Genomic DNA, 14,759 nt, shown 5'->3' on the forward strand with positions numbered 1-14,759 from the left:
GTTACTGAAACTGAAGGGTTTCAGTAGGGAGAGGGCATGATGTATTTTATGCTTTAAAAATACCTCTCTGACCGTTGTGAGGTGAATAGACTCGAGTGGAAGCTGGGTGACCATGTGGAAGGCCATTAGAGTAAACGGGGCAAGGAAAGAAGGGTGGTGGCAGTGGAGATGGCGGGGAATGGACGATGGCGGAGCTGGAACTGGCAGGAGGCTGATGGCTTAAATGTGAAGGCGAGACAAAGGGAGGAATAAAGCAGGACTCTTAAGTTTTGAGTTGAGCCGCTAGATGGATGATGTTGCCATTAACCGAGGCAGGGAAGACAGGGAGCTGGAAGGTGGTGCTGGGGTGTTGGGGGAAGGGAGCAGATGGCATAAATGAGCAAAGAGGCCCTGGTGATGACCGTGTCAAGCAGAGGCAGTCTGAGGCAGTTATGAGCGAGGACTCTGGAACCAGAATGCTGTGCTTGAATGATGCATGGGTGGGCACCTCTCAGTACCTCAGTGTTCTCATTGGTGAAAGGGAGGACAGTAGCGCTTACCTTGTAGGATTGATTTGAGGGTTAAATTAGGTGATGGATATAAAACTCTTAAAACAGCCTGTAACATGTAGTATATTTATATAAGTGTATTTGAGATTTTTTTTTATTGATATAAGGGAAGTGTTTGCTATTCAACTCAGTTGGTTGCTGCCATGGAAGGTTAGCTGGTTTTTCAAGAAAGAAAATATGGAAATACATATTTATGTGTGAAATTCCTTTGCTTTAAGTATTCTCAAACATCCTGTAAGCCAAATAAAACAAGTTTGTGATTGCCAAGTTAGGCTAATTAGCCTGTTTGTGTGGTATTTTCCTACAGTAACGTTTAGTTCCTTGGGTATAGGCATGCAGAAGGCAGATAGTTGGGGTTAACTGAGAGGGCCTGCTAGTTGAATAGAAGAGGGAGAGTGGACCCAGGACTCAGAGTTTGCAAGGGCAGGAGATAGTGGCAGGTCATGGCAACTAGGTGGCCAAGGTTATGGCAACTAGGTGGCCACACTAAACATGGTGGGGGGACAAAATGTGGTCAGCTCCATGGGTTGGAAGTCTTAGTGAAGACAAAGAATTATTGAAATGGGGTTTTTACCTTAAGTGAAATAGAAGGTTAGAAGATTGTGATTAGAAAGTGTGATGTTTGAGTTTTCATGTCTAGAATTGGTATTGTTAGCAGTGGTGCCAAGAGATAGCAGTGAACATGGGGGAGAGTGGTTAGGGTGGGTGGAGAAAAAAAGGTGGCTAGAGTGACTGGCTAGGGTTGTCTCATCAACCACATGGATACAAAGTTCTGTAAGTGTTTATAGGAATGGTGGTGCAGAGGAAGACAGTGAGCTATGAGTCGAAGCATTACTGAATTGCGGATACTATCAAAAGGTTTGAAGTTGATAGCACAGAGGACAAGGCAGGAGCTAATGGTATGATCTTCAGAGAATCTGGATTTTGATCAAGATGGAGAAAAAAAATTAATTTTAAAGCTAGAGTGGGGAAGCAGGGGAGAACCTTTTTCTTTTGGTCCCCAAGACACATGGCACAGGAGAGATAGACTCCCTTTGAGAGCCCTTCAAGGGAAGTGATCACATCAAGGGAACAGCCAGGTTTCCCTTAAGTCAAGGAGCAGAGGAGCATTCAGAGAGGAGGTGGAACATGTAGGAGCCCCACTGATCAAGTCCCAGGGCAGGAAGGGGTTGAGGAGGAAGATGAGTGAAGAAGGATTGGAGTAGATTAGGTGATAGTCATAAAAATGTAGAAATGGAAGTCTTGGACTTTGGAAGGTGAGTAAGACAAAACCTTGCTGGAAGTCTCTTTTAGTTGAAAGACCGTTTCTTGACATGGTTTACTGACAGCTACCTTCATTAGGCTGTGGGGTGGACTCTGGTCTGCTGTGAAATTCTGGTAGAAGTTTCTCTTTCCTTAGTATGATTTACACTCCCAAGGGAATCTGTTCCTGAGGTCGGTTTCTTAAGAGTATGCTCCATTAAACCTGCATATGTTTTTCTTGAACAAGGCTTCTGTCTTCCCCTATGCTTTTATATATCAGGGTCTTTGGGATAGACAATCAAGAATAGAATCTTGAAGGTCCTTTTAATATCCGTTCTTTTAAATAGAGCCTAGACAGAGCCCTGAGCAACCTCTCTCCTTTGAGCCCAGTGTTAGCCTCTCCACGTGCTTTGTACTTTAAAGGCCCTCTGACAGCAGAAGGCATTCTTTTTTTTTTTTAAATATTTTATTTATTTGACAGAGAGAAATCACAACTAGGCAGAGAGGCAGGCAGAGAGAGAGGAGGAAGCAGGCTCCCCGCGGAGCAGAGAGCCCGATGTGGGGCTCTATCCCAGGACCCTGGGATCATGACCTGAGCCGAAGGCAGAGGCTTTAACCCACTGAGCCACCCAGGTGCCCCAGCAGAAGGCATTCTTGCCTCTCTTTACTTCCTTAGGTAGTAACCAATTCCTGAGCTGGAAAAGATGATAGAAAAATAGCAGTTGAGAGGGAAAAAACGAAATAAACCTTAGGTCAGAAAGCAGTGCCTAGAATCAGAAAATGAATTTTTAAAAAATTTAACTTGAGCGAATGGACTTGATTTATTTGGAGTGTCTTCCCCTCACCAGACACATGCTCTGTGAGGGCAGGCTGTTGCTCCTCTCCATTGTGTCCCCATCAGGAGGCATAGTGCCTGCCATGCGAATCTTCAGGAGATTTGGATAAATGTAATAAGCGTTTTGTCTTCCTCCTCCTCCAACAACAACAACAGCAAAACCAGCTGTTTTAGCTGTGAAATTGCAGTGACATTCATAAAAAAGGGTGGCCTCAGAGATCTTTGCCTGCCTTGTTTCCCACCCCCTTTCTCTTACCCTAAGCAGAATGACAGCATGATGGGAGACGAGTGTTTGCCCTCTTAAGCACTCTTGCTTACATGGTCTTTGCCTCTGTTTCCCTTCTGATTTATTGGCAACTTTTCTCCTCCATCAAGGACCAAGTCAGACTCTGTCCGTAGCCTTTCCTGGTGGCCCCAGCTGCAAGTCAGCTGTATACTCACTTATGGCAGCCTTCATATTTTACCTCATAAACAAGGACTGAGCTTGATCACCACTCTTTCTCCACATTGTCTCAAGGTCTTGAGTATAGTATTCAGTAAATCTTGAATTAAGTCTACATGGGATGTTAACAATAGCATAAACTGTTGTGTGGAAATTCATAATGTAAACGCACATGGTGCACCAGTGAAGGGGAGAATATTTTCTCCTTTCTTTTATGCCCTCACCTGTTTTGTTAATTAATGTCTCTTTGAGTCTTCCAACATTTTAGGGGGGAAATGTCATTTGAAACACTTTCTCAAGACACCCTTTGAGGTTGGCTCTTAGGAAAACAACTGCCTCTCTCCATGTGTTCCAGTGGCCTTCAAATGCAGCTGGAACCTTGGGAGGCTTACAGCTTCCTGCAAGAGCCTAAAATACTGACCTGCTATTGAAGACGGCCCCCATCTGCACCCCTGTGCGTAAATAGAAGCAGACCCTGATTTGGTGCTGGAATAACATGAAGTTGAAGGCAGACTGGGTGGCCTGGCTGTTGGAGCCAGGATTCCCATTTACATTAAGAGCTAGTTCTGGACCATTTTGAATTATTGACTCATTCAGCTCTGTAGAAGGGCCAGAGTAAAAAATATGCATCTGGTCTCTCAAGGTTAAGTATCCAGGTTGGAAATCAATCTGTATCCTTTTGAAAATTGTCACGGAAACAAGCAGGCGTGGAAAGGTCTCAGTGAATATAAAAGGCCATTATGTAGTGAGATGTAATCCCCATATAATCTTGTTCTTAAAGTAAAGGTTGCAGTATGAAGCCTAGCATACGGGGGCACAAAAAAAATCCCAGTAGCTGCCACTTTCCCACTCCAGGCCAAGCTCTCCTCCTTCTCACCTCTGCCTGTTCACAGCCAGGTGCCAGTGTGGCCTATCAGTTTTTGATTGGAACCCTGTGTTACAGACATCAGTAGAAATCACATTTCATGCATTTAATGAGTAGTTCTCCTATGCCTAAGTTGTTCTGTAGATTGAGCTGTTTAATTCAGAAACTTTTTATTAGAGAATAATATATATGGTAATCTTCTAGTGGATAACTAGTTAAATTTTCACAGACTTCATTTTTTTTATTTTAAAGGGTGTATTGAGAATTAATCCAAAGAAGTTTCATGAAGCCTTCATTCCTTCCCCGGTAAGTTCAATGACTTTATAATAAACTTAATGTCACATTTAATTTTTGAAGTGTGCTCTGAAACTGAAATAATATATTCTAACTAAAAAGCAGAGTAGTAAAACAAAATCAGGATGGGCAAGGATTTGTTTCAAATTTAAATAAGCACAATTTGCCTTTGGTTAACAAACCCTCTGCCAGTAGTAAACTCACAGTGCGAGTGCCAGGGATGGTGTTTGTTACTAGGGCTGTGGTGAGCAGCTGACCCCGCACAGACACCCACCAGTTTTTGTAGCTGGACACCCTTGGTTTATAGCTTAAAGGGATTTATGAGTTTTTCCACTGATTTAAGTTAATCTTTCCCAAACAAATATGCTATCTACTTTCGATCTACTGCATGAGCTAATCTGCAAATTTGTCTAAAAAAAAAAAAAAACAAAAAAACAAAAAACGTAATGCTTTTTTCTTTTGGTCAGAGTTTCTCACTTCACTTTTTCTGCAGGTGATAGGACTTGGTCCAAGGCTCTTCACCATTGGGTCTTTATATCCTTTCTTCCATTCATGACTCATTTTACCAGTCTCTTTGCTCTGACATAGAGTTCACAGGAGGTTTCTGGATAAGGCTGGATTGTGTAAAGCTAGGAGAGCAATGTTCTCAAATTCCTGATATGACTTTTCCAGGCTGCCGTAAATAAGATAGCTGTAGGATTATAGATGTTTTAGCAGTGGAGTAGAGCATAGGAGTAAACTTGAGCTTATAGATGAGGAAATGGAATACGTATATATATTTCAGTTAACATACTTCATGATGTTCAATAATGACTTTAGTGAGAATACAAGTTTAGTCATGTGCTTCCCCAGTGGTGGTGGTTTCCAGTAACCTTAAGGCCTGTTCTCAAGCTCAGTTTAGTTCTTTTTTCCCCCTTGCCCTACAGAAATCAAGGATCCACATTTCTATCTCAGGTTCCATTTTACCTAGTGGATTAGATAAAAAGTATCACTGACATGTCACCGTGTACTCTCTGAACCCTGTTCTGCTTCCGTGATAGACCATGCAGTGTATTCTGACAGCTGAGGGTCAGCTTTGAGGCAGTGACTTAGCTGCAGAGGCAGGTTTGTCCTCCCACGGAAGCACAGTTGACATGGTGTTCGATTCCCGACTTTGCTTGTAAGGTAAAAATCATATTCAGTAATCATAAAAATTACCCATGAAAATCTCTTAGGAATATGACATGTTAGAGACAGATAATCTCTTAGTAAGTCCCACGTAACTAGCATTTTCTCTACTTTAGAAAGAATAAATCTTTCTTCATTGGCATACTAGTTGAGGGAGCTCAGTTTTAAAAGGGTCCTGATGTATGAAGAACATGAGTTACTAAGCATGAGAATCATGGCTAGTGGAGTAAGGAGTTCATCCTGAGAGACAGCTGGGAGCTGAGCAGATTACAAGCCTCGCATCTCCTGTGTGCACTGAAGTTTGCTGTCATTGACTGGAATGTTAAGGGGAACTATATAGAGCATTTTGAAAATTTGACTGCTTGCTTGTTTTCTTCCCTGAGTACACGGTATTGAACTTCCCCACATTAGATCCCTGGTAGGCTGGTTCCTGACAAGTGTGGAACCTAGGACAAAGTACAAAAGGAGACACACATACTTTATATTAAATATTTAGATGTTAGGGATGCTTGGGTGGCTCAGCCGGTTGGGTGGCTGCCTTCATCTCAGTTCGTGATCCTAGGGTCCTGGGATTGAGTCCTACATGGGAGTCTTTGCTTAGTGGGGAACCTGCTTCTCCCTCTGGCTCTACTCCCCCTGCTTGTGCTCACTCTCTCTCTTTGATTTAAAAATATAAATAAATAAATTTAGAAGATATATATATCAAACTAACAAATTGTTAAGTAAAATACATTCATGACAAATAAAATATATTTCTTGTTAAATATACCTCTGTGTACCTGGGTTCAAATATAGAATTCTCACACTTCTTGGAGCTCCATCCTGAAATATGGCCAGATGGAGAGGGTCTGCCTCTGGCCTGCCCCTCTTCCTTCCTAGTCCTAGCTCCCTGTCCCCTCTTTGCTGTCTCCATTGCCTCCCCCCCGCCCATTCATTAAGGGCCCTTGCATGCATCTGTTTGAGAATCTTATCCCACATGTCTAAGTTCTGTCCACATGCCTTAGAAATACCTGCCCTTTAACCACCTGTTAAGTCCACTGGGTGCCATGGGTGCCACCAGGGACTGTGGTCTGTCTCCAGGCAGACAGCCATGGGGAAGATGCTTATGTATGCCTTGGAAGTGGGCTTGGGACTGATTACCCCAAGATGCACATCCATTTGGCCCTGAGATCTCTTTATTTGTGGGGAGGAGTGTGACTGGAGAAGGGCCAGGGAAGAGATCCTCTAAATTCTGGGGCCTAGTTAGATGCCTATAATTTAAATTCATCTGATTTATAGGTGCAAGTGATTTGTTGCCACAGTTTAATTTGGCTTGTTAAAGGAAGTTAAGAAGCATAAGTTACTAATGTTTCAAAAGTCCAAGTTGTTCTCTTACTTGAAATTATATTCCTGGAATGTCCTATTAAGAAACTTCTAGACAGTTGTGTTATTAGGATTGACTTATTTTTATGCCCCTTATTCTCCTATTTGGCCACTAATGGAGTAGTAATGTTGTCTCAGAGGGAGAAGAAATGTTAAAAGGTTCACCTCTAAGTAACTAAGAACTGACTGTAAAAGCTCTATCAAGGCCCAGTTGTGAGTTTTGGTTGTAGATACTGGAACAATCCTACGTTCTAGTTTTGTGGGGGTTTTAGTGGTTTCAGTGTTTAGAGGCATTCTAGAAAGCATTGAGGAAGGAGATAGTAGAGGCAATAAATTATATATAGGTAAATCCCACAACCACCACTGGTCTGGATTTATGGGTATATGTAGCTCATGTCTACATCAAGTGTGAACTGGTATGAACTGGAAGAATGTTCACTGGTAGATTAGGAGTAGAATAGCAGAACCGGGGCCTGAATGTTACCTGTCCCCTGCTTAAGCAGGGAGAGTAAAGACAGGAGTTGTTACAAAATAAGATGTAGCCTTTGCTCTGACAATAGGAAATTGAAAAGTTTACTTATTTGTAAAACTAGCAATGGATTAAATTGTCTAATGTTCCTTACAACTTTAAAATTCTGAATTCTAATTTAAAATTATAAAGTTTTTGGAGAGACAAAACTAGACTAGAATTGATTATCTAGGTTCTTACTGACTTTTACAAAAAGCACAGGTTCCATTCTGAATTATGTTGATACAAGAAGTTTTATAAGTTTTTTTGTGCATCTTGTCATGGGAGGCACCCTTTGAACATCTGTGGAATGTATTTTGTCCAAAGGGAGCCATTCCATCGATAGAGAATGCTCTTGGTTTGTCCTCCCTGCTTGGAAGCTTCCTAAGTATTTAGTTGATTACCCCCAGATCCCATTATGTTTCCTCTAGGATGGTTCATTATCCATTTTCCTTTTTTTCTAGTGGAGCTAGTCTTTGACATTCAAATAAAGAGCTGAACTCCTTAGTCTTTAAAAGTAGTTAAGTGTGATGAATTGAACTTTTAAATATTGAGTTGTTCCCAAGTTTATGGTCTTTAAGAGATTCTGCAATAGGTATGGGCTTCTGAGTGAATCCACTAAGAGCTGAGCAGTGACACAATACCTGGAGATTGGCGTATTGTCTGAGGTTCAGCTTGGCCCTGCTCTTCTGGATTTCTAAGGATGGGAATGGGGCAATACCAGTACCTTATCATCTTAAATCTGTGAGCTGTCTGGGGGTAGCGTACCTGTTTATGAGAGAGGCATTTTATTCCGTGTGTTTTGACTACATGATCATGGGTTGGGATGACCTCCAAACAGCTCTCTTCATTCCGGGGAAGTTGGAGAACCCCAATTGGTACATAAATTGCAGAAGGCAGCGATTGATGACCACGTGCCACCCTGCAGTTGTACACGTTCTGTTTGGTGGTTGCCTCTTCCTTATTTCTCTGAGAAGCTCAACATGAGGCCAACTGCAGTGATTCTGTCTTTGTGGCTAACATGGTAGCGGTCCCTCAGGGACTAGGGTGGGTCAGGTTTGGCAACGTGTGTAGGCCACAGCTGTCTGCCCATGGTTAGGTTGGAAACTGAACAGAAAAACTGTTCTAAAACCTCTCTCATGGTTTATAATTGGAAACTATAAAAAATGCTGAGTGTCTAAAGTCCCGTTTTTGGTGTTGGCAGGGCAGGTTTGGTGAATTTGGGATGCTAATTTTAACTTTAAATGTTACAGTAATCAACTGTAGTCTGGTGAGTGCTTAATCTTATCTATACCAAGTGTCTCTACCTACAAAATTTTGAGTGGTGGTTTTCTAAGCCTGTTTGCTATTACTTCCTTCAAGAAAAATGAACATTTTCTATGGGCACTCGAGAAGAATGTGTATTCTTTTGCTTTTGGATGGAATGTTCTGAATATATCTGTGAAGTCCATCTAGGCCAGCGTGTCATTCAAAGCCCTTATTTCCTTGCTGATCTTCTGCTTAGATGATCTGTCCATTGTGGTAGGGGGTATTAAGGTCCCCTACGATTACTGTATTATTATCAATGTGTTTCTTTGATTTTGCTATTAATTGGCTTATGTAATTGGCTGCTCCCACATTAGGGACATAAATATTTACAGTTATTAGATCTTCTTGGTGGGTAGACCCTTTAATTATGATATAGTAACCTTCCTCATCCCTTGTTATGGTCTTTTGTTTAAAATCTAATTTTTTTTTTAAAGATTTTATTTATTTATTTGACAGAAAGAGATCACAAGTAGACAGAGAGGCAGGCAGAGAGAGAGAGAGGGAAGCAGGCTCGCTGCTGAGCAGAGAGCCCGATGTGGGACTCGATCCCAGGACCCTGAGATCATGACCTGAGCCGAAGGCAGCGGCTTAACCCGCTGAGCCACCCAGGTGCCCCTAAAATCTAATTTAACTGATAAAAGGATTGCCACACCAGCTTTCTTTTGATGTTCATTAGCATGATAAATTGTTTTCCACCCGTATATTGATGGGTCAGCTTTTTTATCCAATTTGAAACCCTGTGTCTTTTGATTAGGGCATTTAGCCCATTTACATTCAGGGTAACTACTAAAAGATATGAATTTAGTGCCATTCTATTGCCTATAAGGTGACTGTTACTGTATATCATCTCTGTTCCTTCCTGGTGTGTGTTACTCGTGGGCTCTCTCTCCTTTTAGAGGACCCCTTTTAATATTTCTTGCCAAGCTGGTTTGGCGATCACAAATTCTTTTAGTTTTTGTTTGTCCTGGAAGCTTTTATCCCTCCTTCTATTTTGAATGACATCCTTGACTGCATATTTTTCTCATTTAGTACCCTGAATATATCATTGCCAGCCCTTTCTGGCCTGTCAGGTCTCTGTGGATAGGTCTGCTGCCAGTCTAATGTTTCTACCCTTGTAGCTTACAGATCTCTTATCCCCGAGCTGCTTTCAGGAATTTTTTCTTTGTCTCTGAGATTTGTAAGTTTCACTAATATATATTGGGTGTTGACCTATTTTTATGGATTTTGAGGGGAGTTTTCTGTGTCTCTTGGATTCTGATGCCTGTTTCCTTCCCCAGATAGTGAAGTTCTCTACTATAATTTGCTCCAGTATACCTTCTGCCACCTCTCTCTTCTTACTTGGGATCCCAATTATTCTAATATTGTTTTGTCTTATGGTATCACTTATCTCTTGAATTCTCCCATTATGATCCAGTAGTTATTCATCTCTCTTTTTCTCAGCTTCTTTATTCTCCATTTTTGGTCTTCTATATCACTAATTCTCTCTTCTGTCTCATTTATCCTAGCAGTTAGAGCCTCTATTTTTTATTATACCTCATTAATAGCCTTTTAAATTTTGACTTGATTAGATTTTAGTTCTTTTATTTCCCAGAAAGGGATCCTCTAGTGTCTTCTATGATTTTTTCAAGCCCAGCTGGTATCTTTTTAATTGTTATTCCGAACTCTAGTTCCAACATGGTGAATTTTTCCATCTTGTCATTCTGTCCAGAGAAGAATAGATGAATAAGAGAACAAAATACTAAAATGGCAACAATGACCCCAGAGAAATAGACACTAAACAAATCAGAGAAGACCCAGAACTGGAAAAAAAAAATTTAAAAAATAGAAAGAGAATATAATCAGACAGGTGGACAAAACAGAGCAATACACTGAATCCTGTGTAGTTTGGTCTTTTTGTTAGAAAACTAGATGCCAAAGTTGTAAAGAAAGAAAAACTTAAATATGTACAAAAAATTAAATACAATGAAAGGATAGAATGTAATTGTAAAAATGAACATTAAAAGGTTCCACCCCCCCCCCCCACACAAAAAAGGAATATAAACAGACAGGTGAACAGAACAAAGCAATACTGTAAATCCTGAGTGTATTTTGGTTGGTTTGTTAGAAAAAACTACATCTTGAAATTGTAAAGAAAGGAAAACTTATATACATACAAAAATTAAATTAAATACGTTGAGAGGATAGAATGTAACTGTAAAGATGAAAATTAAAGACTTTAATGACAACAACAAAAAAGAATATGATCAGGGGCGTCTGGGTGGCTCAGTGGATTAAGCCGCTGCCTTCGGCTCAGGTCATGATCTCAGGGTCCTGGGATCGAGCCCCACATCGGGCTCTCTGCTCCGCGTGGAGCCTGCTTCCTCCTCTCTCTCTGCCTGCCTCTCTGCCTACTTGTGATCTCTCTCTCTGTCAAATGAATAAATAAAATCTTTAAAAAAAAAATATGATCAGACAGGTGAAAAGAATAGAGCCATACACTAGATTCTGGGTGTATTTTGGTCTGTTTATTAGAAGAAACTGTATCCCAAAATGAAATACACACACACACACACAAATAAAATTAAAGGATAGAATTTAACTGTAAAAATGAAAATTAAAAACCATTTTAAAAAAGAAGTTGGCAAAGTAAGAAATTCACTGAAAAAGGAAAGAGAGGGATACCTGGGTGACTCAGTTGGTGGGGTGTCTGCCTTTGACTCATGATCCCAGGGTCCTGGGATGGAGTCCTCCTTTAGTTTCCTTGCTCAGAACCCCAGTTATTTCTAATAATACACTTCTCAGGGGGCCTGCTTCTCCCTCTGCATCCCAGTCCCCCAGTTGTGCTTTCTCTCTCTCTCTCTCTCATTCTGACAAATACATAAAATCTTTAAAAAAAAGAAAGAAAGAGAAAAATTTAAAATTGAAAGACTAAAGAGTCTTGAGAAAAAAACATGAATTCTGTATACTATTTTCCCCAGCATTGGAGTTTTGCAGTTTTCTGTGATAGGTAAACTTGGCCTCAGCTGGTGTCCTTGCTGGTCTTCTGGGGGAGGGGCCTGTTATGCTGATTTTCAGGAGTCCTTGCCCCGGGGAGAATTGTACCAGCCTTGCCAGGGGGGCAGGTTAATCTGTTTCAGATTGCACTATGGTGGCTTTGTTCCCTGAAGGTTTCTACCTAGCTTTAGAGGATGAGAATGAAAATGGCAGCCTCCCAGTCTCCTGGAGCCAAAAGCTTGGGGGCACCCCTCCTCACAGTGCCCACAGGGAAAAGCAGTCAGTCACTCCCGGGTCTCTGTCAGTACCCTGTGCTCACCCAGCCTGTGACTGAGCGTTCTACCTCTGGCACATGATCCCCCTTAGAGTCTCCAAACCCTGCATACTGCTGCAACTCACAAACATGCCGCTCCACCTGGGGGAGGAAGGGGAATCTCCTTCTGGTTCTGTCGCTTGCTGGGCCCCTGCTCCAGGAGGGGTTGCCCAACTGTGCTGTGGTTAGGGGTTTATGGCAACCCCAAGCTGAGAGCCCACTCTTGGGCTTGGTGATTGCAGCTGGCTTCCCTGCTCTGATGCCTGGGAGCTCTGCTTCATTCAGGCACCCCTGGTCTTTCTGTGACCCCAAGGATCCTGAGACCACACTGTCCCTAACCTGGGTTATTTGTAAGCATGTGATTGAGGATAAAGGTGTCCATGCCTTGTGTTCATGGTGGGGAGTTAACCCTGCTTCTCAGAGAGTGAAGGAGGGTGAGAATGTTTCATGAATCTCATGTCCCTTTCCTTTTCTTCTTTGCCTTCTACTTAGATCTTTATAAAAGTAACTGCAGTTTGCTTTCTCTGTCATTTTCTCAGTGGGAGGATTATGATTTTGCTGGTTTCTTCCTTGGAGAACTCAAATCCTGGAGTTGGTTGTTGCTCCTGCCCTTGCAGCTGGTTTTCTTAGGGAATTATATTTTGTTGTTCTGTTTTTTTGCAAACCTTCTATGTTTTACCCTTCTTTGATACTTAAAAAAAATTCAGTTAGTGTAGAAAAGGTATCATCATGCTTTATTTAAAACAAGAGAGGATAAATTACTCCTTTCTCATTTCAGTTATGAAAGCATGTAGTCTCAGTTTTTTACTTTATTTTTGTTTGGTTTTGGCTTGACTGTAGGAGATCTTCTCTTATGTTTTTGAAATTTCTTTAACATTCTCTTAACCTGCTTTTATGTGTTCATCCCCATTTCTGTTAGTTCCTGATTAGACTGATTTCCCTCTTAGTGTTCTTGTTAAGCCCGTGGACGGATTGTAGAGTCTATAGTTTTTAAACCAAAGAAGTAATATTTGGTTCCAGGTCTTGGTAAGCTGACTATTTTCTCTCTCCAACCTAGGATGGTGATCGAGACATTTTTATCGATGGGGTTGTTGCTCGTAATAGAGCCTTGAATGGGGATCTGGTGGTCGTGAAGCTGCTTCCGGAAGAGCAATGGAAGGTGAGTTAAATTTTCCTTTTCTAATAATAACCTTCTCTCAGGGCCTTTTTATTCCATGGTGCATCTGTGAGACATTATAAACTAGAGCAGTCACGGACTCCTCAGGTCCTGTGGTTGCCTCAGAAGCAGGCCATGCAGTACCTGAAACTTAGAAGCATCTGCTGGGCAGACATCTAATGATTTGAGTTTTTCTCCTTGCTCCCTCCCTGTGATCTGTCTTCTCTGTCATATGCATTGCATCGATTTCTGATAATTTTTAGGATAGAAGAAAAGCTTACAGGATACATTCAAACTTCTGACATGTATTACTTTCCCACATTTAATGGTGGGAGAACTGAAAAGACAAAGGCATGGGCATGGTGGCAGTCTTCACATGTTCTTGCTTCCTCTACGGGAAAACCTGGGCAACATGTACCTTGTTCTGTAGGTTCCACTTTGGTGATTGGGCTTCCCTTGGCAGACAAAAATAGACCCTCTCTTTTTATAAAACAGAGATCTGGTGGCAAAGAAAATGTTTTTAACTGGAAAATACCCCGGGTTTCAGTCTCCATATATGTCTGTCAATTGAAAAGAAAAATGTGGTTTTTGACTATTGTTTTAAATAAAGGTCAGGCACTAGAATGATTCATAGTAGCAGTTTCTTTGAATTGTCATGTAGAACTGGCAACTTGTGGGTCCAAATCTGGGCATTTCTTTATAGCATTTCTTCAGATCTTTTATTTGTCTCAGTTCACTGGTATTGAGGAATATAGTGTCATCTTCAGTGAGAGGTACTGTAGGGATTAATAGAATGGGCTTTTAGGCTAGGCTCCTTGGTTTGAATCCCATTTCTGCCACTCATCTGTGTAACCGTGGGTGAATTATATAACCCCTCTGTGCCTCAAAGGCCTCATCTATAAAATGGGAATAATTATAGGACCTACTTCATAGGTTTATCATGAAGATTAAATGAGAATACATGTAAAAATGGTGCCTGACCCATGGTAGCAGTTCAAGCAATGTCAGTTTTTATTATTAGCTTTTATAAAAATGGGAGAAATACTACCTTATCTCAGAGCTTTGTCAAGACATTTGTTTTTACCTGATAGGGCTAGAGTAACTGACTTAGAATGGGCATTTGTAGGGTGTAGGTATGTTAATAATGGTCAAGAGAGATATAGCTCTTGACCTCATGGAGCTTTTAGTCTGATGGGGAGTGCAGGTAGGAAGAGACAGGTATTAATCACATACAGATTAAGGATAATTATGATTAATGCCATGAAGTTAAGTGAAGGGTGTTTTATAAGAGTCAGTTATCCTAGTCCTGATCCCCCAGCCCATCCCCAGTTGCTGCCAGCTGTGGTTATATCCTCCCTTGATTTCCCAAAAGCACAGCTAAGGGTTGGTTCCAGGTCCTAGGAATGTAGATTGATTTAGGCCACTTCCTCTTTTCTGGAACACATCTAGCACAGTGTTAATGAGATCTAAGAAGACAAGAAGAGTGCATTAGGGCCTGGTCAGACTAAAGAAGTATTTCTAGAGGTCATTTGAAGGAGTAAAGAGGCAGAATTAGAGTGAAGATGATCCATAGAAGGAACAAGAAAGATGGTGGTTTCCTGTGACTTAAGGAGTGAGAATGGGTAGAATAGAAAGAAATAGAAGAGTAATTAGCAAATTGGGTGAGTCCAGAGCTGAAGAGAGCAGGTGTAAGGTGTTGACTTGTTGGAAATAATAGGAATGGAGAGCACATAGCAGAGCACCTGT

General features: G+C 41.3%; 1 protein-coding gene across 1 annotated transcript in view; it reads left to right on the forward strand.

The window, feature by feature from the left end:
- Positions 1-14,759, forward strand: part of DIS3L2 (DIS3 like 3'-5' exoribonuclease 2) — a 367,036-nt gene that overhangs the window by 66,250 nt on the left and 286,027 nt on the right. Inside the window, exons 4-5 of the mRNA XM_046019310.1 lie at positions 4,185-4,238; positions 12,915-13,016. Coding sequence (XP_045875266.1) covers positions 4,185-4,238; positions 12,915-13,016 — 156 coding nt within the window. The remainder of the gene's footprint in view (positions 1-4,184; positions 4,239-12,914; positions 13,017-14,759) is intronic.

This window comes from Meles meles, chromosome 9 (genome assembly GCF_922984935.1).
Source record: "Meles meles chromosome 9, mMelMel3.1 paternal haplotype, whole genome shotgun sequence".
Lineage (NCBI taxonomy): Eukaryota > Metazoa > Chordata > Mammalia > Carnivora > Mustelidae > Meles > Meles meles.